Source organism: Protomyctophum bolini, assembly GCF_963924005.1.
Source record: "Protomyctophum bolini genome assembly, chromosome: 9".
NCBI classification, from domain to species: domain Eukaryota; kingdom Metazoa; phylum Chordata; class Actinopteri; order Myctophiformes; family Myctophidae; genus Protomyctophum; species Protomyctophum bolini.
In genome coordinates this window covers 15,812,695-15,837,346 of record NC_137870.1, presented here as the reverse complement: position 1 = coordinate 15,837,346, position 24,652 = coordinate 15,812,695, and the positions used below count along the sequence as shown (strand labels likewise).

Here is a 24,652-nt window from a genome sequence, read left to right as displayed (position 1 = left end):
CACACACACACCGACAGTCAGAGAACTGACTCACTAAACAACACTAAACAACGTTGGATTCGTACAGTGCAGAATGCAGATAAGTGTAGGCCTATGTTCTTATTATAATTGTGAATTGTGTTTGTTTTTTAACATGCACCGCGAGTCCACGGGAGCCGATCTACAAGCTCACAACGCGTTGCACTGCGAGTAGCCTAGAGAAGGCTGTCAAGTGAGCAGCGCAATCGCGCATGCTATAGAAATATCCTAATAAATAAATAAAAAGGTGTCGCTTGCAGGGGCAGTTTCCTTATGGGACTTGCCTCTAGAATGCATGCATAGGCATGCAAGTGCACTCGGCATTTATATATCATATATATAGACTAGTACGAAGTATAATTAAATGATCACAGGCATTCTAGGTCTAGGTCGGGACACATGAAATCCACGTAAATGCCTTTCCGCTAGCTTCACGTCATTATATCAGCGTAAACGCGAGAAAACATCAACTTCTTTTTTTTCACCGCTGGGGGGGGGGGGGGGGGGGCTGGGGGGGGGGGGGGCTGTGGGGGGGGGGGCGGGGCTGCGGATAGCCCCCATGAGGATCATCAGAACTATTCGGGTCTGTGTAGGAGATGGATATTTGCTATATGCTTTGAATAGTTCAATTCATATATTATTCAGAAAAGAGTCTGATGCACTTACTTGAGTTACTGGAGAGTGGAGAGGGCTAGCTTTTCAATTCTTGTGATTATGTGATTCTTTTCCAAGACTAAAGTCTTTGATTTTCTGTTCCAATCCAAATGCATCACGAGGAGTATGGAGGTTAATGTATCCGCAAAAATGTTTAAAAGGTGTATCCCATGGTGGTGGTGTTGTTGTTCCCAAAACAACATAATTCACGGAGATGTCCAATAGAATTCAACAAAAAACGTAACCTTGAACAGAAACAAACTTTACATGCATTTGGGCAAAAAGAAAACAGAGCACGATACAAAACCGTTTGACTCTACACCTAGAAAAACTGGAACGACAATTCTCCCCTGCCAGCAAACGGACAGCTGTTACTAACTTCCACTGATTACTACTGCAGTGTGATTGGTCAGACACACATTGAAAGGTCAAATGAATTGAACTAGCAATTACATCACGGGTAGCCTACTTCAAAGAACTGCAAGGTAAACTAGCAATGACATCACATACTCAAAGAACAATCAAAGCATAGGAAATCTACAATAATTTAAGCCTTGCCTCCTAGCTCCTACAATTATTATGGGCAAAGCTTTCACAGAAAATCGTTTGACTCATTTAACTTAACACTGCAGTGGACAAAAGCTTTGGACACAGCTGTGTCATATTACTGCTGTTGGGCTTGCATCTCCTTTCAACTTCATAAATAAATACTCTTGTATAAAAATTTACAACAAAGCTAAAATAGCCAAGCTACAAGCTCACAACGCATCATGATGCAATGCACTGTGAGCTTGTAGATCGGCAATCTTTGCTATTTTGGGAAATAAATAAAGTGAAAATTGTTAAGTAGCCTATATCTGTGGGTTTTATGTATTAACAAGAACTTGTAAAATAGCTACATTGGATACATCAGAACACAGATTATTTCCATGAAAAGATGATGCAGACAGGGACATTATGGTTAACGGGGTCCAAATGGAATAAAACAGTCTCTTTCTGCAGTGTGGTTTGCTAGATGTTTCTATCATTAGCTATGCTTTCAGAGCGAGGCCTGTTTATTTAAACAAAAAAGACAAGCCATTAATAATAATGAAAGTGAACAACTGGTGGTTGTCGAGCTGAAACCTTTTTATGTCCAATTCTGCTATTTTGCAGGATATAGGAAAACTATTATTGTGTGTGTGTGTGTGTGTGTGTGTGTGTGTGTGTGTGTGTGTGTGTGTGTGTGTGTGTGTGTGTGTGTGTGTGTGTGTGTGCTTGCGTGACGTGGCGTGCATGCACGTACATGTCTAGACTTTGTTCGAAAAAAAGCAGGTGCGACTTTTTATTTAGTCAATAAATACAGCTAGTTTCAAATACCACCAAAGTGGAAAAAGCATCGATCCAAAATAAGAGTGCTACTTTTTACCACTTCAGTGGTATATACCTAATTGGATATTTAGTACACGTTGGATAAATCCAAGCAAGTTAACGTTGTAGGACATGAGGCTCTGCGGTGGTTCAGCTAGCTGTCACTAGCAGCACCGGCACGGCAGCACATCAAAGTATGCACATTAGAATGAAACGTTTGAAGAACTGAGAATGTGTTCAAATGCAGCCTAAACACTACCGACAGTCAGTGTGAAAAACTTCTGCAGTTATGACTTACAATTATGTACAAATTCTATATATTTCATGCGTGGCTTACCTGATTGAGTTTCTTCCACAGTAAGAGGACAGGTGAAAGGCCATTGGACCAGAGCTCTCTGTCAAACTTTGACCCGGGCGCCACTGAACGACTCAAGACACGCAGCTGGGAGATCACCTGTGTGACAAACAAATCAAACAATCAATCAATCAATCAATCAATCAATTAAGACCTGAAGCAGATTCTACAAAATGTCTTCTAAATCAGTTTTCTGAAAAGTGCATGTGGATATACTGTATCAGTGGTACTCAAATCTTTTACCCCCCAATGATATGTACTTGGCCGTGGACCCCCATCTCAAAATATTTTTGAATAGCAAAGATTTTAGTTAAAATGTTTGCTTAAAATGAGGGTAGGTGCCCTCACAAAAAACATGCAGTAACCCTGGTCTCTATACTGCCTCATGGTCAGCTGGGGGAGGGGAAATAAACTGGTTGGAATAACGTGTTCCTTCCACACGCTATGTCCAACCAGGGAAACTCCCTCCTGTCAGGTGATAAGAAGCACCCTGCTCACTCCTCATGAGTTCAGTTTGGGTCTCTCCCCAGTTTGGCAGAGGGAGAGTAGCACCCAGGATTACATTTTAGGCACCGGGTGAAAAGATGTATTAAAAAAAAAAAAAAGTTTGCCTTAAAATACTTATATTCCGAGATGTACACACATTTTCACGACTATTCAAGAATCACAGATCTACAGGCTCATAGGGAGGCTCATATGGGACGCTATGAACTTGTATTTTAGAATACACAAACGAACCAACAATCAACACAGATGTCCATCAACAGAAATCTTGCAGACAGAGTTTATTTGTATTAGTATTATTATTATTCTCTGCAAATCAAAGTAGTAAATGTTCCGAGTGTTCAAAGTAGAAATTAGCTAATTTCACACTGGTTGGTTTTTGGACATTTCTCTGTGCACGGTTCAATAAAAGCCATTAACACATTTTTTCCTCTGTGAGGATTTGCTTCAGTAATACAGTGAAATGTCCTCAACGCACTCATTTCCTTCCACCGCATACACAGTCACATTGTCACAGTGTTAACTTATATTATTACTTCACCCAAGAAATGACTTTATTTCTAATGTTTACTTATCCCGTGATGTCTTGAAGACAAGGAAAAGGTGAATGAAGAATCCAGAAATGAAGAAAGTACTTGATAAATTGGAATATATTATAAAGTCTGTTTATTAACTCCAAAACACAACTCATAGTATGATTTAGATCCTTTACTACAGAAAACCTGTGGAAAAATGTTTCCACAGCAGAAGAAAATAAACGCGTGCGTGCGTTATGAAGAAAGCCAAAGTGTCTGATGATTGATGAATGGCTTTCATTAGGTTCTAACAAATTTTGGTTTACATAGAAGTAAGTCAATTGAGTTTGTGGTGAGGGGGGCTTAGGGGGGCTCCAGATGGGGGTAATGTCCCCCTGCCCCCGCTCCAACTCTCCCTGGGCCGTCCCTGAACAAGACAAGTCAGAGGCAAATCCTCACAGCCTACTTTGGACAGAAAAGCTGAGCAAGCCAGAGGGGCCAGTGGCGCAATGGATAACGCGTCTGCCTACGGAGCAGAAGATTCCAGGTTCGAGTCCTGGCTGGCTCGTAGCTTTTGTTTCTGTTCTACTTTTACCAGAATATTTGTTAAATAGGCTACTTGATTTTTTTTGCAAAACCATGGGAATATAGAGCTATTTAACACTTTTACACATTTTAACAAAATGTCTAATGAGGCTCCATGAAAAGTGCTTTTCAGCACTGCAGTTCTTAGAGGTTCTGCTGGCTGCAGAATTGCCACGTCACTGATGGGAATTTGACTGGATATAATCTTGATTGTATTACCTTTGTTAACATTGTCATACATGCTTTATGCTAGTCGCTATTTATTTTTTCTTTTCAAATCTCTTTATTGATTTTTGCACAATGAGTCGCTAGTCTTTCAATTACCACAAAATGCATTTTGTAAATGATAGTCCCATTCATTTTAAAATTGATGATAAAGTAGGCAGTTCTTCTAGGGCTTCTACTGTCTCTACAAACCTGCCCTCACTGCCCTTTGAGCTAATATCATTCATTTCTGGGTCCATTCCGGGACCGGAAATTCCAAAGATGCTGGATTTGAATGAGCTGAAAACGTGGTTTCAAAATGGGTCTGTAGAAACCAATAGGTGACGTCACAATTCACTGTGCCCATTTACAGTCTGGTAAATAACATAAAAAAGTCAATGATCATCAATAACAGTTGTGCCGCACACAATAAATTTGACATGTCATACCAAGTATAAAGAGGAACGCACGCACGCACGCACGCACGCACTCACACACACACACACACACACACACACACACACACACACACACACACACACACACACACACACACACACACACACACACACACACACACACACGAGCGTTCACACATGGTTCCGTGATACGACATGGCAGGTAATTCCTTCTAAGTGGAGGTATTTATTCTAAAAGAGCAGGCTCATTCAACTTCCACTGTTAACAACTCCCATGGGTGCATGTGACAGTGTGTGTGTGTGTGTGTGTGTGTGTGTGTGTGTGTGTGTGTGTGTGTGTGTGTGTGTGTGTGTGTGTGTATGTGTGTGTGTGTGTGTGTGTGTGTGTGCGTGCGTGCGTGCGTGCGTGCGTGTGTGTGTGTGTGTGTGTGTGTGTGTGTGTGTGTTTGGGTGTAAGCCAGCAAAAGTGTGCTTAGTGCCCACAGCCTTCAGGTAGTGACAGGGATTCCGCAGGGAGATAGTAGGGCAGAAATGATAGAGAGAGAGAGAGAGAGAGAGAGAGAGAGAGAGAGAGAGAGAGAGAGAGAGAGAGAGAGAGAGAGAGAGAGAGAGAGAGAGAGAGAGAGAGAGAGAGAGAGAGAGAGCTGACAGTGACAAACGACACCTGGGAGCGGGATATACTGTACTGTACCACACACACACACAATTTGAGAGAGAGAGAGAGAGAGAGAGAGAGAGAGAGAGAGAGAGAGAGAGAGAGAGAGAGAGAGAGAGATCTTGTGGGAGTTTAATTAAATGAAACCAGGCTGGTGGTTCAACAGATCATATCTGTGCTTAGTGTGAATGGACTTAAACACATTAAGACTCACACTGGGGGACTGTACACAAGCTGTGTGTGTGTGTGTGTGTAAAGGCACATTTGTACTTGTTCTGACCCCTCCCCGAAAAGGGACCCCTTATCCAGATAATTTATACATTATGGACGTAAGCCCAAACCACACCAAAGGATCGGTTCGGGACGATTAGGTTATCCACAGAGACATGCAGCAAAGGTCATTAATCATTATGGACGGGCCTCGAACACGCAGTCAGGCCAGAGCCTATATGTGGCATGCGCCTGGACCACTTGGCCAGGGGGCGCCCCAACTTGGGGATCCTTGACATGAAAAAGATTGAGGTCTGCTCTTCCACACCCCTCTCTCTCTCCCACTCTCTCCCTCCATCACAGCCCTTTTTCCACACCTCTCTCCCTCTATCCATGTGCTCTCTCCATCACAGCCCTTTCTTCCACCCCCCCCCCCCCTCTCTCTCTCTCTCTAAATCTGCTGCCAGGATGAATGGTGGGCATTGGTGGCGTTGTGATTTTTGTAGATGGGATGAATAAAGCAAACACTGTGATTGAAAGTAAGTGGCGTTGTAGTAAAGGACACACTTGTGAAAGTAATGCCACTCGCAATGCCAGCAAGTAAAGTGTTTCTGTCAAACATCCCCCCATTCATTGATGTCAAACATCCCGCCCATTCAAAAGCTCCCGTCAGGGTGTAAATCACCTGAGTTGCGACATGTTGTTTCTCACAGGAGATTGCTGTTCATGGTTTTGAGAAACAGGAGTAAAGAGCTGATTACAGGCTTTAAGATTAAAGTGGACAATTTTGAATACACTCTCTTTGCTACAACCGAGAATATGAATTGTTTTGGCGCACTTGATAAGGTCCTGTCGAGAGAGGGTTGTTGACTTTGGCGAGGGGACAAGCAATGCTACCAGAGATGGGAAACGTTAATGGGGATGGTATTGGGCAGGGGTGTGAAGATGAAGGAGGAAGTGTTGAACCTGAGACTTTGACAGTGAATGTCAATAAAGATGGGGGGGCCACTGAGCAAACAGGTGAAGGGGAAAAAGAAAATAACCAGCAGGAGAACAGTGGAGGCGAAGGAGAAGTGGTTAATGCTGAACCCGTGACTGAAATTATGAGTTCCCAAGAGGACAGTAGTCCTCCTGTCAGTCAAGTGGAGGTGGGAGGGGCCAATGTAGGTGACATAGAGAAGGTGGTGGGGCAAAAAAGAAAGGCAAAAGGATCAAATGGGACAAAAGCAAAAAAAGTGACAGAGGAGAAAATAAAACAATTCAGAAGATAATATTGGTGGTTGTGTGAGTGATGATGAAACATGTCTATCGGGTGTCAGAAATGAAACAGTTTTTTACAGAAAACTAAAAACATGAGGTTGATCAAAGTTGAAAAGTACTTACCAGACAGAAAGGGTTTTGTGAAGGCCTCCAGGCAAAACATGAAGTTAACAGAAGAAGTTTGTTTTACCATGCAAGAGATTTTCAGAATGAAGAAATTGGTGCAGAGGGTTGACGCGGAATTGGAAATTGAAAAGTGGCTAGTGTGATGGTGGTGGTGCCGTTGGGTTCCTTCTGTGCGCTGGGTCCTCTTTCGCATTTGGTTTAGTCTTTAACGGACACGAAGATTAACTGGACAATGATACAGCCGGCCACTTCTGGTTGACTGGTTATGGAGCCTGCTTGTAGGCCCTGATTCTCAGATGGGCCTCTGGTTGGAAGAGCCAGGATGGACCTATCACAGTCCAACATCGGGGCTCATGGTGGAACTGTTAAGGCTCATACATAGTCTGGATTTTCGGTGGTTAGGTGACCACCGAACTACAACATGACGTCACGAGCCGTGGTGAAGAGAAAACCACCGCCACCGCTCAAGCCCTTCTCTCTTTTTTTCACTCACCACCGCTCAACGTTATTTCAGCTCCGGTGGTCAACTCACCACCGGAGCGGTGGTCACCTCACCACCGAAAATCCAGACTAAGAATAGGCCTTTAGACGTAGCTGGTCAAAGCTCGGTGGATGCAGGAGCAGTAGCTGATCTGCTGGGGCTGTGTGGGTTGCTTCCCAGAACTGTGCATCGAAAAACTGTCTATGGAGGACACTGAGCCTGAGAATCACAGCAGGGCAGAGGAAAATGGACTTGTACTGTACTGTTGTGTCCAGAGACGGGCTGGGTGTGGAGGAGGACTCTGTGTATAGGGCGGGGGGGTTCAGAGGCAGCAGCAGCATGTTACTGGCTGAACCCTCTGCATCAGTTTGGTGCAACAATGGTATAATGACGCTATCTGTTCAGTTGAAGATGTTTTTTCTGTGTTTTGGTTTGATTATTATGTAAAATGCCCTTGGTTCAAGACATGACTGTTTGACTGAAAAGTGAAAACAAGTATTGTATAGTGATTGTTGCTTTTTTAGTTTGTAAATAAATGTTTTTTATAAAAAGTCAAAATAAGTCTCTCTCTCTCTTGTGCACAGTGAGAGATCATTATGAGCTGCTATTCTCTTTCCGATTTATTTTTGGAAGATGGCTGTTTTACTGTAACTTGTTCCCCTTTGCTCACAACTAAGTTTGGCATGTAGTCGAGGTTATATGTAATGCCTTGTATCACCCAGCAGTGCACAATAAAGGACTCTTTAAAATCAACTCACCCATTGTCCCTCATATTGTGTGTGTGTCTCTCTCTCTCCTCTCTCTTTCTCTCTCTCTCCCTCACAGCCCTTTCTTCCACCCCTCTCTCTCCATCTATGTGCTCTCTCCATCACAGCCACCTTCTTCCACCCCCCCACCCCTCTCTCTCTCTCTCTCTGCCCATCACAGCCCTTTCTTCCACACCTCTCTCCCTGTGCTCTATCAGGGCCTATTATTCCATCCCGCTCTCTCCATCTTGTGGCTACACTCTCGTGGGGCTCTTAGCTGTCCCTCTTGTTATCACTGCACTGCAGGCTGGCCAGGTAATCTCTCCACCTCTCTCTCCCTGATCTATCGTATTCATGCACACACACACACACACACACACACACACACACACACACACACACACACACACACACACACACACACACACATACACACACACACACACACACACACACACACACTATAAAGAGGACAAGGGAAGAATACAAAAATGCACTTGAGACAGGGAAGACAGAGGGAGAGACCGAGAGAGAGAGAGACACAACTCTCGGATGCACCGTTGCTATGAATTACATCAGCATGCGCAACAGTCAACAGCCACTCCACACACCTGTGCACACGCACATAATTTATTCACCATATGAGCATATTAATGCAATCTATGAGAACTGCATGAGCTTCACTGTGAACGCTGTTTGCAAATAAGAAGCCTTCCTGTGAGAAAACAAACATGATACCGATAAAATAATAATGCCTGGTGTCATTTGGAAATGTTTGTATTTGTGATTCATGTGGCGTGGCTCTGAAGGAAGCTGGCTTGGTTTATAATATATATACATACTATATTTGTTTAAAATAGAGTAAATGGGACTCAGATTGTGTGAAACCTTGCCAGAATCTGAGGTTATATGTCGTAGACAAGATGCGATCAATGCGATGATTATCCACGTGATTATTTTCTTCTTATATATAGTTATCTATAATTAATACATTCCAAGTAAAGTTTACTGTTTCAGTGCACTGATTTTGGACAATGCAGTTCATACAGTTATACTGCAAAATATCCTGTCTCCGTTGCATATGGGTCACATATCTTCATCACATTTCAGGGACCATTGAATTTCTTGCATTTTGATATACTAATACAAAGCAGTCAAATATTGCCTTGCTGATTGCTGAAACAGTGATGTGAACAGACTGTGGCTGGGGTGAGGAGTGTCCTTGATGATCCACTAGCCTTGGCTACACATCGCTTCTCCTATCCACTACAACCATCTGTAACATTTGTGGTCGAGAAATAATAATTACACGCATGCACACGCACAGACAGACACACTGTGTGGTCTCAATAGAACAGATATAAGTACCGTGTCATGCTACCATGTCCAGGCCATTTCCCTTCACAGTCTGGCAAAGCAATCATCTCTGTAATTGAAACAGTAATTAAGAAGTTAATTGCCTTTCTTTAACAGAAGCTACGAGAGAAAGCTGCACCAAATGGCTGCCAAAAGTGGAACACCGAAAATAGGAGCGTGACCACGTTCAATTAGTTCACAAGGGCAGTCGGTTACGGCTGACACAAAACATCTGTGTGTTTTGTTTGTAAAGCAAGCTAATCCACTATGGCAGTGGTTCTAAACCCGTGGTGGTCCTTGAGGGGGTTCCAGTTGGTCCCCAACTAAATGATGGAGAGTTGGTAACAACTAACCAGTTAGCTAGTTAGATCTTTAAGTCTTGAGAGTGTAAAATTATAATTCCAAATGGACCATTTTATGCTCGCAAGAGTTAAATTATTGTTACACATTAATTTACAAAAAGCCTACACAATATAGAATGCAGTAGAAATGTTATTTTGATTAACGTTTGCCTGTTATCTCTCCTACGGTACCACATCATACAGAATCGTATCTTATCTATCTCATCTATCTCTTATATTGTTTTGTTTTGGGTCTGAGAGAATCAATCTCATGGTGGTCTGTGGCTCAAATGCCGAACAAATAACAGACCTTAATGGAACAGGTTGAAAACCACTGTATACGGTTTTGAGGTCACAGTTGAGCTCAGGACAACATTTCTCATCTCTGATTGCAGGTTGTTTGGGGTGCATATAATTAGTTTAGACTAGTCATTGGTTAGACATGGGTTAAGGTTAGGTTTAGGTGTGCTGCCCTGTGGGAGGTTAGGGTTAGGGTGAGGGTTTGAGATAGGTTATTGTAGTTGTAGGACTAATGACTGGTCTAACCAAATGACTAGTGTAAACTAAGTACTGTTTATTTTTGGTCTTGTTTGTTGTTTGACTCTGTTATTGTTACCATTCGAGTGCCATTATTATTATTATTATGTACGTACTGTATGTTATTGTTTTGTTTTGTTTGTTTTTCATTTTAAGTAATTGTATTGTCTGTATTATGTATTGTTTTGTTTGTTGTATTGTCTGTTTGTATAAAAAAAAAAAATGCAATAAATATATTGTTAAAAAAAAGTACTGCACCCGGTTGCAGCCGCAGCTTGTCAAGCTGCAATAAATTTGTCGCAGGGTCACATCCGAGTCTCTCTAATTAGCAAATAATATTAGCATTTAGCCCTGGACATAGCCTGACACATCGTAGCTCCCATGGCAGGGTCAGGTCGTTGCTCTGAGACTGCCCCTCGGGTATTGAGAGTGAGACCATTTCCATTCACAATCTGGGCGATGCAATCATCTTGTGTAATTGGGCACCAAAGGGCGGCCAAAAAAAAGGGGGGGACTCTGAATTATGAGAGCGACCACACTTGTAATTAGTTCACAGGAGCAGTCTGCTCCACTCACTGCTGACGGGAAAGTCTGTGCACTTTTTTTTTGTGTTTTCGTTCAGATTTTCCTATATACAGGTTTAATGTTTTTAGTTCAATGTTTGTTTTAAAAATGCCATTGACAATAAAGATAATTTACCGTTTGTTTTACATCACCATTACATCACCTAATCATAGCAACATGAGTTAGACTTTAATACAGTATATTAGCGGCCCTCACTTCACACGGGTGTGATTTTTTTCTTTTCTTTTTTATCTACTGGGTTTGAGGTCACGGTTTGACTCAGGACAACTTTCTCTTCTTCATGTGCATGTTGTTTTGGGGATAAACTGTGGGTACCAGCTGCAATATACTTGTCACAGGTCAAGCTGGAGTCTCTCTAATTAGCACATATTAGCATTTAGCCCTGGACATAGCCTGACACATCGTATAGCTCCCATGGCAGGGTCAGGGCATGCTGTGAGACTTGCTTCTAGTGTGTGTGTGCGCGTGCGTACATGCTTGCATTCTATTATTGAGCGGTGCCTCTGCTTCATTACACAGCTATTTATGTGTGTGTGTGTGTGTGTGTGTGTGTGTGTGTGTGTGTGTGTGTGTGTGTGTGTGTGTGTGTGTGTGTGTATGTAGTATGTATGTATGTATGTATGTATGTATGTGTGTGTACGTCGAGCATGGACAGCTGGAACACCTAAAGTGGCCAGTAGAGTACAGCACAGAGTAAAAAGAAAGTTCACACTCTATAACATACAACGAATTAGACCGTTCCTCACCCAGGAATCAGCCCAGCTCCTAATCCAGACAACAGTCTTGTCAAAACTCGACTATTGTAACTCCCTCCTTACTGGCCTACCAGCATGTGCACTTAAACCTCTCCAGCTGATCCAAAATGCCGCAGCTCGCTTGGTCTTCAACCAGCCAAAATTCTCACATGTCTCCCCCCTGCTCCGCTCCCTCCACTGGCTCCCGGTCGCTGCCCGCACAGAATACAAAACTCTGATGCTGGCATTCAAAGCAACTAAAGGTATGGCTCCCCCATATCTTGCAAGTATGATTGAACCCTACAAACCCTCCCGCGCACTCAGATCAGCCAACGCAGGGAAGCTGGAAGTACCCTCACTAAAAACGCCGGGACAACACTCCACACGTCCCAAACTCTTCTCCCTTCTGGCTCCAAAACTGTGGAATGCACTTCCCATTGCAGTCAGAACTGCAGCATCACTCCCAATCTTCCGCCGTAGTCTGAAAACCCACCTTTTCAGACTCCATCATGGCCCATAGCACTTACCCTACCCCCTTAGATAGCATTTCTGTAGAGTTAGATAGCATTTGATACAGACTTATAGCATGTTATGTAGACAGCACTATAATTGCATTGTATGTAGTCATAGCACGTCATAGTACATATGTATAGCATAGTAGTATATATATATATATATATAGTTTATATGTATAGTTTCATTATATAGATATTCCACTGATACTTTCTTAGCTAACGCATGTTTCATGATAAATACTTTGTATGTGATGTATTCCCATGCTCTTGCTTAATGTAAGTCGCTCTGGATTAAGAGCGTCTGCTAAATGCCTAAATTGTAATTGTAAATTGTCAGCGTGAGGTCCCGGGTCCAAATTCGACACCCATCTCGTCCTGCATGTCTCTGCTCTCTAACTAAATAAATAAAAAGGGTGCATCTGCGACCAATAACTCAATGAGGCGATGAAATGTGGAGGAGAGGGAAGAGTGACAACTGTTTTGTCAGCATTTATTCAACCTCTCCCCTCGTATGTGTGTGTGTGTGTGTGTGTGTGTGTGTGTGTGTGTGTGTGTGTGTGTGTGAGAGAGAGAGTGTGTGTGTGTGTGTGTGTGTGTGTGTGTGTGTGTGTGTGTGTGTGTGTGTGTTTGTGTGCGTGTGTGTGCGTATGTGTGTTTATCGGCTGACTGGTTTAAACAGGGTCTTTGATGTGAGGAATGTTCTGCCATCAGCACATTGTCAAATACCCCCTTCCACCCTGGACATGAGCGTGCGCTCGCACACATGCGCCCAAAATAGTACACACGCACACACGCACACACACAAACACACAAACACACACTTTCTTTTCAAGGGTACAGTATCAGTGCTGGCAGAAGTCATTTCATTATGGTGTAATTTCATTTTGTCTCCTACAGACGACAGAGCACTGTCAGCTAGTCTCACTCCAAGAATGTGGGTCGACCCCGTTACCAGACACGAGTACACATGATAAGAAAAGGCTGAGACGGACAAATAAACAATAAAGTTATGATGATATGTTTTTGTCCCAGTGGGAAGGGGAAGTGCCAACCCCAAGCGGTTGAATTTCTCATAAAATTCAGGTTATTTTATATATATAAATATAAATGTATTCCAAGGCAGTGACGCTTGGCTGTTCCATGGACAGAGTGGGTGAGAGCCAAGATTCGCTGTACATGTTTGACTGCACAGCCACACATGACTCGAACACCATAATAAAGTATGCGGACGACATGACAGTGATAGGCCGAATCGTCAACAACCAGTGGCGTGCAGCGCGTGGAACCGGCCGGTTGCCATAATAGTGTAAGATTTATAGATTTTGGAGTAATATATTACGGTCGTGTCCGTCCGTCAAGCTGGGTTTAAAAACGCCGCTGAAACATGAAGTGGAGTCTGTCAACTCCCGCAATTTCCTTCTTCCCATATTGCGCTGCAACGTAACTCTAGGATGAGCCGAAAGGCGAAATTCTAGTTTACATAATAGAGACAGAGAGACGGTGATCATATTGATGCATTTTTGCTCTCCCTCTCGAGGCTTTGGCAATATTAATAACTTTCATGCCATGTTGAATTCATGATGATGAGAGAGAGAGAGAGAGAGAGAGAGAGAGAGAGAGAGAGAGAGAGAGATGCCAAATTCATTAATCTTGCTGGTACTTTACCAACATGCTTTCCGTGGTTCTCTCAGTTCTTGCATTTAATCTGCCAAAGCTCTTAACTCAATTAATGTAGCAAACAGAGAGCAAAGGGAGCACTTGGATAACGACATTTTTTATCATTAAATCAAAGTGCCGTTTGTTGTAGATCCATATCTGAGTCAAAACATCAACACAAGTTACCGGGAACCTTGTGTAATTTAGAAATGACTCCCCGCTTGTGTGTGTGCGTGCGTGCGTGCAGTTTGTACCTGGGAGCTGATGATTCTCTGGGAGGATCTCTCTATGTTTGCAGGCAGACCAAAGAACGCAGGGCTGTCATCTTCAGGTAGGTTCTCTATCACACTGCGGTAGTCCTGTCAACACAAGCATATTTGCTGTCGGTCAGAAACCTCTTATCTCCATATTCTAACTTCTAATTGTCTCCACCAGGCTGAAGGCATGGGGAGAGAGTATGTTTTGCACTTGTGTCCATGTTTGTGTGTGTTGTGTGTGTGTGTGTGTGTGTGTGTGTGTGTGTGTGTGTGTGTGTGTGTGTGTGTGTGTGTGTGTGTGTGTGTGTGTGTGTGTGTGTCCGTCCATCTGTGTACAGCTAATCTCCGGTGCCGTTAACCCGGTCGATGCCAAATCCACACACACTCCCTGGATGCCAACGATGAACCTCTGTCCCAAATCTTCCAGAACGTCCTGTTATAGCGCCACCAGGAGGCCGACACATTTTTTAAATATTACTCCTCTATATTTTGTCCAAAAATCCCCCAAATCGTTACACAGTATCTCTATAGAGTGTCGCAGGCCCGCCCCCTTTCAGAACGACGAGTGGCCCAGGAAATGATTCTCCATTCATTTTCTCCATAGGCTTTTCAAAAAGTATTTATATAAAGACGGTTACGCCGCGGACAAAGCCAACTCGGATCGTGACAAATCATGACAACAAACACAATATTTTGTGCCGATCAAATAATTTGAAAGAAGTAAGTAAGTAAGTAAGTAAATTTTATTTATAAAGCACCTTTCTTAACAATGTTACAAAGTGCTGTACAGTGACACAATAAAATCAATCATAATTAAAACAGGACAGTAGAACAAGCAAATAAGAACAACATAATCAAATCAAATAAAATCAGAAAAATGTTCCCGAAATAAAAAGGTTTTCAGCAAACTTTTAAAAATATCCACAGACTCAGCATTTTTCAAAGTGCAAGGCAGGGCATTCCATAAAGTAGGTGCAACTACTGCAAAGGCACGGTCACCCATTTTCTTTCTCTTAGTCCCAGGAACTATTAGGAGGCCTTTGTCTGAGGATCGCAGGGATCTCACATTGACCTTGGGGGGCAGAAGATCACAAATGTACGGTGGGGCCAGTCCATGTAGGGCTTTAAAAGTGGTTAAAAGGATTTTAAAATCTATTCTAGCCTTGATGGGCAGCCAATGGAGTGTGGCTAAGACCGGGGTGATGTGTGCTCGACGGTTGGTGTTGGTGAGAATTCTGGCTGCTGTGTTCTGTACAAGTTGAAGTTTGGATAAAGAGGAGCTGGATAGAGTGGTATATAGACCGTTGCAGTAGTCAAGGCGGGATGAAACAAAAGCGTGCATAATTTTTTCTAGGTCAGTGGGAGTGAGAATAGATTTTATTTTAGCGATGTTGCGTAAATGAAAGAAGCATGCCTGCGTAACCTTTTTGACATGGGGCTCAAGGGTCATCCTACTGTCAAAAAGTACACCCAGGTTTTTGGTTGTTGTTTTGACATTTGCTGCCAGTGGGCCAAGGGACTGATGAATGGTGTGTGAACTAGCCTCTGGGCCAATGATGAGGATTTCAGTTTTGTCTGTATTGAGCTGTAGAAAGTTTTGTGCCATCCAATTGTTGATGGCAGATAGGCAGTCGTGCATAATTGAAATTTTACAGAGGTTGTCTTTCTTGAATGACAGATATATCTGAGTATCATCAGCGTAGCAATGATATGAGATACCTTCAAAGCTACTAATAAGGGAGCCCAGGGGGAGCATGTATAGTGAGAATAGGATTGGACCCAGTATGGAACCCTGGGGGACCCCACAGGGCAAAGGAGCTGAGGAGGAGGTGTAATTGTTCAGGGCGACAGCCACACTTCTCCCTGACAAATAGGAGGCAAACCAGTCTAATGCCAACCCGGTTAAGCCCACCCACCGCTGTAGCCGTTCGAGCAGCAGCGAGTGGTCGATCGTGTCAAATGCTGCACTGAGATCTAGGAGCAGTAGCACCGAACATTCTCCGGCATCTGCTCTCATGAGAATATCACTGGAGACTCTGAGTAGTGCTGTTTCAGTGCTATGCTTTTGACGGAAGCCAGATTGAAATTTGTCAAATGAGTTATTGTTATTGAGAAACTGCAGGAGTTGGTTACTGACAACTTTTTCTAATACTTTAGATATGAAGGTGAGTTTGGAAATTGGCCTATAATTACTGAGGATAGATGGATCTAGACTTGGTTTTTTTAATAAAGGTTGAATAATTGCATGCTTAAAGTGGTCGGGGACGCAGCCTGAGGCTAGTGATGTATTGATGATAGACAGAATAAAGGGACTGAGGCAGCTAAAAACATCCTTTAAAAGTGTAGTCGGGATGGGATCTACAGGGCTGGAGGAGGGGTGCATATGGGATACAATGGGGGAGAGATCATCTAATGATATTGAATTAAACTGGGAAAGAACAGGAACAGGAGGAGGATGGATGGCTATGTTGATGCCAGGTGGTATGATGTTTGACCTTATGGTATCAACTTTGTCTAGGAAAAATGATAAAAAATGTTCACAGTCCTCATCAGAGAAGACAGGAACTGGTGGAGGGGCTGGGTTGACCAAGGTGTTGATGACAGAAAAAAGGGCTTTTGGTTTGTTTTTATTTATGTTGATCAAATTAGAGTAGTATGAGGTTCTTACATCCTCGATCTTCTGATTAAAGGCAGTCAGGAGTTCCTTCATCTGAGTGAAATGAGCAGTGTCCCTGGATTTTTTCCATTTCCGTTCTGCCTGTCTACATTCCCTTTTAAGGCTGCGGATGTCGTCATTGATCCAAGGGGAAGAATTGACAGAGCTAACACATTTCTTTTTTGTTTTAAGTGGGGCAACTAAGTCTAGAGCAGATGAGCAGAGAGTATTAAAGTGAGAGACAAGGTCGTTGGTGTTGGTTGGCATTAAAGTGTCCTTAGAGAGGTCTAAGAAAACAGAGGAAAACGTAGTAGCAGAGAGATTATTTAAATGACGAGAGGAGGTTAAACGAGTGATGGGTTGGGTCTCAGCAATAGAATCAATGTTAAAAATAATATATTTGTGATCAGAAAGGAAAAACTCACCTACACTTAGGATATTGAGGTTCAGGCCTAGTGAAAAAACAAGGTCAAGTGTATGGCCTTGATTGTGAGTCGGCCCAGAAACATGCTGACTTAGATTGAGTGATTGTGTCATGCTCATGAACTCAGTAGCTGAGTTGTCATTGAGATTGTCAATATGAAAATTAAAATCACCAATCAGTGACAAATTATCCACTTTCACAACAACCGATGCTAAAAAATCTGAAAATTCAATTAAAAACTCATTTTTAGGGCCTGGTGGACGGTAACACAGTAAAACATAGAGGGATTTTGTGGAGCCAATTCTAATTAGGAGTGCTTCGAAGGTTTTGAAAGTGTCAATGTCCACAGAGCGACAGGTAAACCGCTTAGAGAATACAGCAGCTATGCCGCCTCCACGGCCGGAGGTCCTAGGGGAGTTAATGATGTTACAGGAAGTGGGACAGAGCTTGTTTACTGTGACATTATCATTTTCTTTCAGCCACGTCTCTGTTAAAAACAGAAAATCAAGGTGGTGAGAGTTAAAAAAGTCTCGTACAACAAAAGGCTTATTGCAAACTGACCTTACATTTATTAAGGCCATTTTAAGTGGAACAGACTTAGTGGGAGGAGCTAAGGGGAGGCAAGGAATGAGACTAAGGTTAGATGGAATGACTGTGCGTGGAGTGGGAATTAAATATAATGAAGTGGGTCTAGTCGTGATGAGAACGGTGATGGGCAGGGGGCAGGAGAGGGATGTGTAGTCAGGGGTCAAGAGGTCAGATGGGACGGAAAGGGAGAGAGTAATATCAGCATGATTTTCAAGATGGGGCTCGTTATTGCAAGGTATGGAGACTATAGTGGAATCATGCTGTGATAGGCATCATTTCTTGAAGGCCACATGGCGGATGAAATTCATGGTGAGCTGTCTGATTCCTGTAGTATTTGGGTGAAGACCATCCGGTTTGTATAGGTTTTTTCTAGTCCAGAAAGTATCGAAATTGTCAATGAAGCCATGACCCGTTGCAGTACAAAAAGCTCTTAGCCATTCCTGCAGACTGTGAAGCCTGCTAAAGTGCTCGGCGCTCTTGCATGGGGCAGGGATGGGACCAGAGAAGACACAAGTTTTGTTGAGGCACTCGATGTTGGTGGCAATTGCTTCTAAGTCTAGTCTGTGTTTGGCCGATTGCCGTTCCAGGACACTGTTCGTTCCGATGTGCACAAAAACAGTATGGGCCGAGGGGTAGAGGTCGATGATAATGGGTGCTAATTTAGAGACATCTGTAATTCTACCGCCCGGGAGACAAAAGGTGATGCCGCCTGGGATTATAATGTCTCTTGTGGTTGAATCGCCAATTATAATGAGCTCTGGGTTATTGTCCTTAAATAACAAGCCCTTATAGACAATAAGTTTTGGCCAGGCAAGTAACGGGTTAATGATCAGGGGGGGTGGGGGGGGCACAGGAGCTGGTTCCAGGTCAGGCATTTCCATGACTGACCCAGTGGAGGAGAGGAGTGAGTACATGGATGATTCAGGGACAGGGGTACCCCTGTTACTGGTGGTGACGTCATCACATTTCACAGCTGTTTCTAGAGTGGCTAGTGGAGATGGAAGTGGGGAAAGTGAGTCTAGGTTGGTAGTGTTTGGACACGGGGGAAATTGGATGGGCAGTGGGGGTGAGCGGAGTCGTGTACGTTTGAGGATGATTCTTGGGGACAGTGATGGGCAGGAGCGCTTGCGTGTTTTTCCGGAGCGGATCTGTTGCGCAACTTGCGCCTGGACAGCAAGGGGATTTGGAGCCGTTAGCTCCACGTTAGCATTAGCTACCAGCTCGCCCGTGTCTACTGTTGGAATGTTAGCTGGAGGCGCTAAGCTAACTGGTGACTCGGAGTCGGGGTGAGCTGCGAGCGGGGAGAAAAAGTTTGGCAGCGATGGAGAGAACAGTGGGAGAGCGAGTCGAGGGACCCTTCTCCCCTTCTTCACAACGGTGGCCCAGGGAGGGGACAGTGGAGTCGATGGCCCGGCTACGGGGGTTGAACTGCTTGGACCGTTGGCAGTCAGCGCGTCCAACCGGGAGAGGACCGCAGATTTTCTGCGGAGCACGTCGCCCAGGAGTCCCTCGATGGTAAGGAGCTCGGACCTCAAACTGGACAGCTCATCCCCACTCACAACCGTGGTAAGTGGCGCCATTCTAGGGGAAAAGAAATGAATCGCCAGTACACAGGTCTAGAAAGCAGTGGTGTTGTTTGTTTATCAGCCGGTGGCTATGACCATTTAGGCAAAAGGCAGGCGAGAAGCAGCGGTACGTACACGCAGGGGCTCCAGATGGAGCCCGATGCGGTGATCTGGTGTAGCGATTAAGGTGAATACTCAGAGGAGGGTCCAGAACTGTACTTACGCACAAGGGCTCCGAAAGGAGCCCGTTGCGAAGATCTGGAATAGCATGAAGTGGTGTAGGCTTCAGGGTGTTGTTGGTTGAGTCGTCAACGTTCTCATCTCGTTGTCAGCAGCAGTGTTTGTTTGACAGCAGAGTTTCTTATTAGTGAACACCGGCTAACCAAGAGTCCGATGATTAAAACATCCTAATGGATGTGTAGCGGGTAGACAGTGCTGTCATATTCCAGTAACATAAAGCTCAAAAAACGAATTAAAATGAGTAAAATGCTGGGTTTTGGTAAGACATTCAACGGAGCTTTCACCGACGGTGACAGACGCCAACGCATGCGCAGGTGAGAGTGAGAAGAAGAAAATAAAGGCAGGATACAACACTATTTGTTTTGTTTTTCTTCTTACTAATTATTTGATCGGCCCAAAACATTGAAATCTTTGTCATGATTTGTCACGATCCGAGTTGGCTTTGTCCACGGCGTAACCGTCTTTAAATAAATACTTTTTGAAAAGCCTATGGAGAAAATGAATGGAGAATCATATCCTGGGCCACTCGTCGTTCTGAAAGGGGGCGGGACTGCGACGCTCTATAGTCATGTACACAAGACAGATGTGTCTGATATTTCATATTCCATCCTGATTGGCTAACATTGGCTTTCAAAATTTTCAGGATTGGCCCGTTTTGAACAAAAAGCCTCAAATCATGAACCCAGTGTGAAATTTACGTGAAATCTTTCACAGACGTTCCTACTAGGCTGAGGAATATATCCCATTATTTTCACATTGGCCTGTTATAGCGCCATAACAGGTGTAGTTTTGCAAAACACATTTTTGGAACAAAATGCCTCAAATCATCCAATTGCAATCCAATCCTTACGAAGAAATGGCACCCTTTTGGCTTATTATAGCGCCACCAGGAGGCTACAACCCGACCTGCCCTGGTGGAGCCCTGTGCCCCGAGGGGCACTTTTTCTAGTGTCTAATCTACATTAATCTAATTTGTGTGCCCCAATTGATGCGAATACAGTGTCGCACAAAAGTAAATGTAGTAGATATGCAAACTCGAATGTGGAGTGAAATGTGGCACGAAACTTGCCGCGAACCGACGCGTTTTGAGCTTGTGATCTGCTACTTTTGCTATTTTTTAATTTGAATCTTGAAAAGTAATGGCCTGTTATATTACCGCACAAAGTGTGTGTGTGTGTGTGTGTGTGTGTGTGTGTGTGTGTGTGTGTGTGTGTGTGTGCTTGCGTGCGTGCGTGCGTGCGTGCGTGCGTGCGTGCGTGCGTGCGTGCGTGCCCTACCAGTATAGAGCAGGAGCTGGGCAGGCTGATCTGGGCGGGGAAAGGGTAGGCTCCTCCCCTGGTCCTCCTCTGTCCCGCCGAGGAGGAGGAGGAGAGGAGGCGCGAGGAGAAGAACTGCTCCAGGTAGGAGCGCAGGATTCGGAGGTCCGAGGGGTTGTCTATGCGACCCCCGTAGATGGCATTCTCAAGCAGGCCATGGACAAACTCCCACTCGAACGACTTGCCATCTAGACACCAACGCACGCACACGCACACGCACACACACACACACACACACACACACACACACACACACACACACACACGCACACACACACACACACACACACACACACACACACACAATAATACAATTCTACAAATTAACTAGGAACAAATGTTTTCAAATAATTGTAGTGGAGTAAAAGTACAGAAAATTGGAAATACTATGTGAGTACAAAAAATGTACTTAAGTACAGTTGAATAAATTAATTTTGTTAAACTGGTGATGTTGTGTAGCAGCTGTTTTACAAACCTTCAAACAGTCTGTCTATTATCTCAAATCCAGCACGCAGATCTGACAGAGAAAACTCATAGAACTTTGTCCAGCCCTGGAAAGAGACAAAGACCACACAAAGAAATCCATAAACATAAGAGAACAACGTCAAAAATATGTACAGTGGATGTATGGATGATTTTCTGTGCAGCAATTAGCATAATTGTATACTAATTGCCTTTATTCAAAGGTCATGCAAGATGTGTGTATGTAGTACGGACACACACAAATACACAAGTAATGCGCACGCTCGTGTGCCATGTGTCTTAACCCCTGGAAAGCATCTGTGTCATTTTACTTTAACCATTATTTTATACTTTGGCTATTCAAAAATTGCAGATATACAAGCTCACAGCACGTCTGCTATTGTTGAATAGCTGGAGGGGGTCCCTGGAACAAAATCATTTGTGATGTGGAGTCGACGGCCAAATACATATAATGTTGGGGGTCCTTGACATTAAAATATTTCTGAACCACTGATAATGAAGAAAAGCTGATATATACCAAATCTTTTGAAAATCTGTGCTTGGAAGACAATTTGTAAGAATCGGCCTCAGGTCTGAATGCTGAATGGGTTAAATCGCTTCATCTTCCAATCAGCTGAGGCTTGCACTTATGTCCCTCATAGTCAGTGCATGCTAATCCAATGTATGTATAGCATTCGTGTGTCCCTCATAGTCAGTGCATGCTAATCCACTGTACCGTATGTATAGCATTTGTGTGTCCCTCATAGTCAGTGCATGCTTTTCCACTGTATGTATATTATGTCATGCATGGATATTATCAATAACAGGGTTGTTGACAGCAGTGGATTATACTGGATGGCAAGCAACTATTGTTCATGTATAGTTTGTCGCAGTGGTTCTCAAAGTGGGCTCTGGGGGGCCACAAGGGTCCTTGAGAGGTTCCTTGGGGTCCCTAGCAAAATGAGGAGCAGTCTAACATTTGCATTTAAGCCCTATTATATAGGCTATCTTAATCACAAATAGCAAAGATAGCTAATCTATAAACTCACAACTAGTGAGTTTGTAGATCGGTTCAAAAACTAGAATATTACACAATACAAATATACAAAATCACACCCGTGTGAACTGAGCAGAGCAGTGCAACTATACGTACTGTACTGTACTGTACAGTACATGTGGATTAATTCGGGTGACTTCATGGCTGTCAGTTAAACATTAAAGTTGAAGATAGGTGGTAATTTTCAAAGGAAGACATTATGGCCTGTGATGAAGTGGTTCCTCCATGTGTATATTGAAGCTGACTGACTGAATGAAGGCTCTTTTATGACCTTGAAAATAAGATAGATATCAGCCGTTAAGTAGCTTTAAGTATGACTCATGCATGAAGTGCTTGAGTCACAGATGTGTCCACAGATTTGTCCACAGTTGTAAACTCTCCAGTGACTGTGTGTGGGTGTGGACATAGTCATAGTGGGCACTGATGGGAGCACACTGTCAGCTTGTGTGTCTGTGTGTGTGTGTGTGTGTGTGTGTGTGTGTGTGTGTGCATGATGATTGAGTGCATTTTGATAATTGCGCATGTTCATCCATGCATTGGAGTGAGTTTACCAAGCGAGTGTGTGTGTGTGTGTGTGTGTGTGTGTGTGTGTGTGTGTGTGTGTGTGTGTGTGTGTGTGTGTGTGTGCGTGTGTGTGTGCGTGCGTGTGTGCGTGCATGCGTGCGTGCGTGCGTGCGTGTGTGTGTGCGTGCGTGCGTGTGTTCATCCATGTGCGTATGCTTGCTGAGTGTACATGATTGATGCAATTTCAACGATTCCGGCAGTGTGAAAATGTGTGGGTGGTCAATAGTATGTGTGTGTGTGTGTGACAGGGACAGATTAACCCCTAAAATTGAAATTCCTAAAACTGAAACATGTGAGGACATTTTCGCCATGCTTTACCCCTTATCTCTCATTTTGAGTGGTGCAACCCTTATGGTAGCCTGGCGCAGCCACACTTCACCCGCCCCTATTGCATAATGCGTATTGTATGCCCCGAGGCGGATTAGCCCAGTGAAGTGGTATATTAGTATCGCAACGCGAGGCTACCCTTACGGAGCTATGTGTGTGTGGTGGCTGGCTGGCTGGCTGCCTGCCTGGGTGCCTGGGTGGGTTTGAGCACAAAGATAGCATGGTTGTTTTTCACCACCTGTGCGCAACCTAATACACACACTATTTTGAAAACATTTTAAAATTGTTCCACTAGCCGATCTACATCGACAAGTTGTGGGCTTGTAGATTGTCTATTTGAACTATTCAAAAATACTTCCCCCTGATGATGGTCATATTTTGCTGGCTGGGGTAGTTTTCGGCTCTTTTTATGAGAGCCGGCATAATAGGCCCTGCCCAGTAATATCCCTCAGTGTCAGGTGCAAATAAGAGGCCGCTGACTCGTGTATGTGTATCCGAGGATGCTAGTCTTCTTGCAAAGCAATTTGTTCAGACCATTATGCCAGTGATTGACTGAAATGGATTCTGTGAATCATGTTAGCACATTCATTTGGAGCAGTAACGGGGCAGTTTTTGTACAAGTGAAGTGTCTCTCCGCTTATGTGGGAATAATGACCAGCAGTAATCATAATTGCAAGGGATTCATGTGTTTGTGTGTGCAACTGTGTGCGAGTGTGTGCTTGCATGCGTGCGTGCGTGCGTGTGTGTGTATGTGTGTGTCACCTGTGGTATATAGTTGCGTCTCTCCTGACAGACAGCGTGGAACCAGGCCAGAGAGAACAGGGACTGGGCCCGGGCCAGAACACCTCCTATAGAACCAACACGTGCACACACACACACACGCACGCACACACACACACACACACACACACACACACACACACACACACACACACACACACACACACACACACACACACACACACACACACACACACACAAGTTTACAATTAGAGGTTCAACAGAAAGGTTATTTTCTAGCTGGCAACCATTCATTACCTACTTTGAGAATCTGAGGGTACTTCCGACAGACTAATTGAACCAATACTATGTGTGTTTTTTGCTTCCTCATAACGATAGGACTGTGTAGGTGTATGACAAGGTTCCGATTCAACACAATCTTTTCCAACATAACTTGTGACTCTTTTGAACTCGAATAACCCAACTCATAATTGTATTTATTTGGTTTTATTTTTTGTTATTTATATTGTTTTTGTTATCTGTGCTTAAATTATTATTTTTGTTTCCTACTGTTCGTATTATATGTCAAATATACATGGTTGTTTTTGTATGTCTGTACTCAATTATTATTATTTTTTATATTGTTTAATGATGACGATAACTGTGGGGG

General features: G+C 43.7%; 1 protein-coding gene across 1 annotated transcript in view; it reads right to left on the bottom strand.

Moving 5' to 3' along the window:
* dync2h1 (dynein cytoplasmic 2 heavy chain 1) overlaps nucleotides 1-24,652 on the bottom strand; it is a 268,404-nt gene that overhangs the window by 43,644 nt on the left and 200,108 nt on the right. Inside the window, exons 86-90 of the mRNA XM_080771399.1 lie at nucleotides 24,025-24,110; nucleotides 21,328-21,403; nucleotides 20,814-21,040; nucleotides 14,061-14,165; nucleotides 2,360-2,476 (exon numbers count right to left, since the gene is read on the bottom strand). Of these exons, the coding sequence (XP_080627525.1) occupies nucleotides 2,360-2,476; nucleotides 14,061-14,165; nucleotides 20,814-21,040; nucleotides 21,328-21,403; nucleotides 24,025-24,110 (611 nt within the window). The remainder of the gene's footprint in view (nucleotides 1-2,359; nucleotides 2,477-14,060; nucleotides 14,166-20,813; nucleotides 21,041-21,327; nucleotides 21,404-24,024; nucleotides 24,111-24,652) is intronic.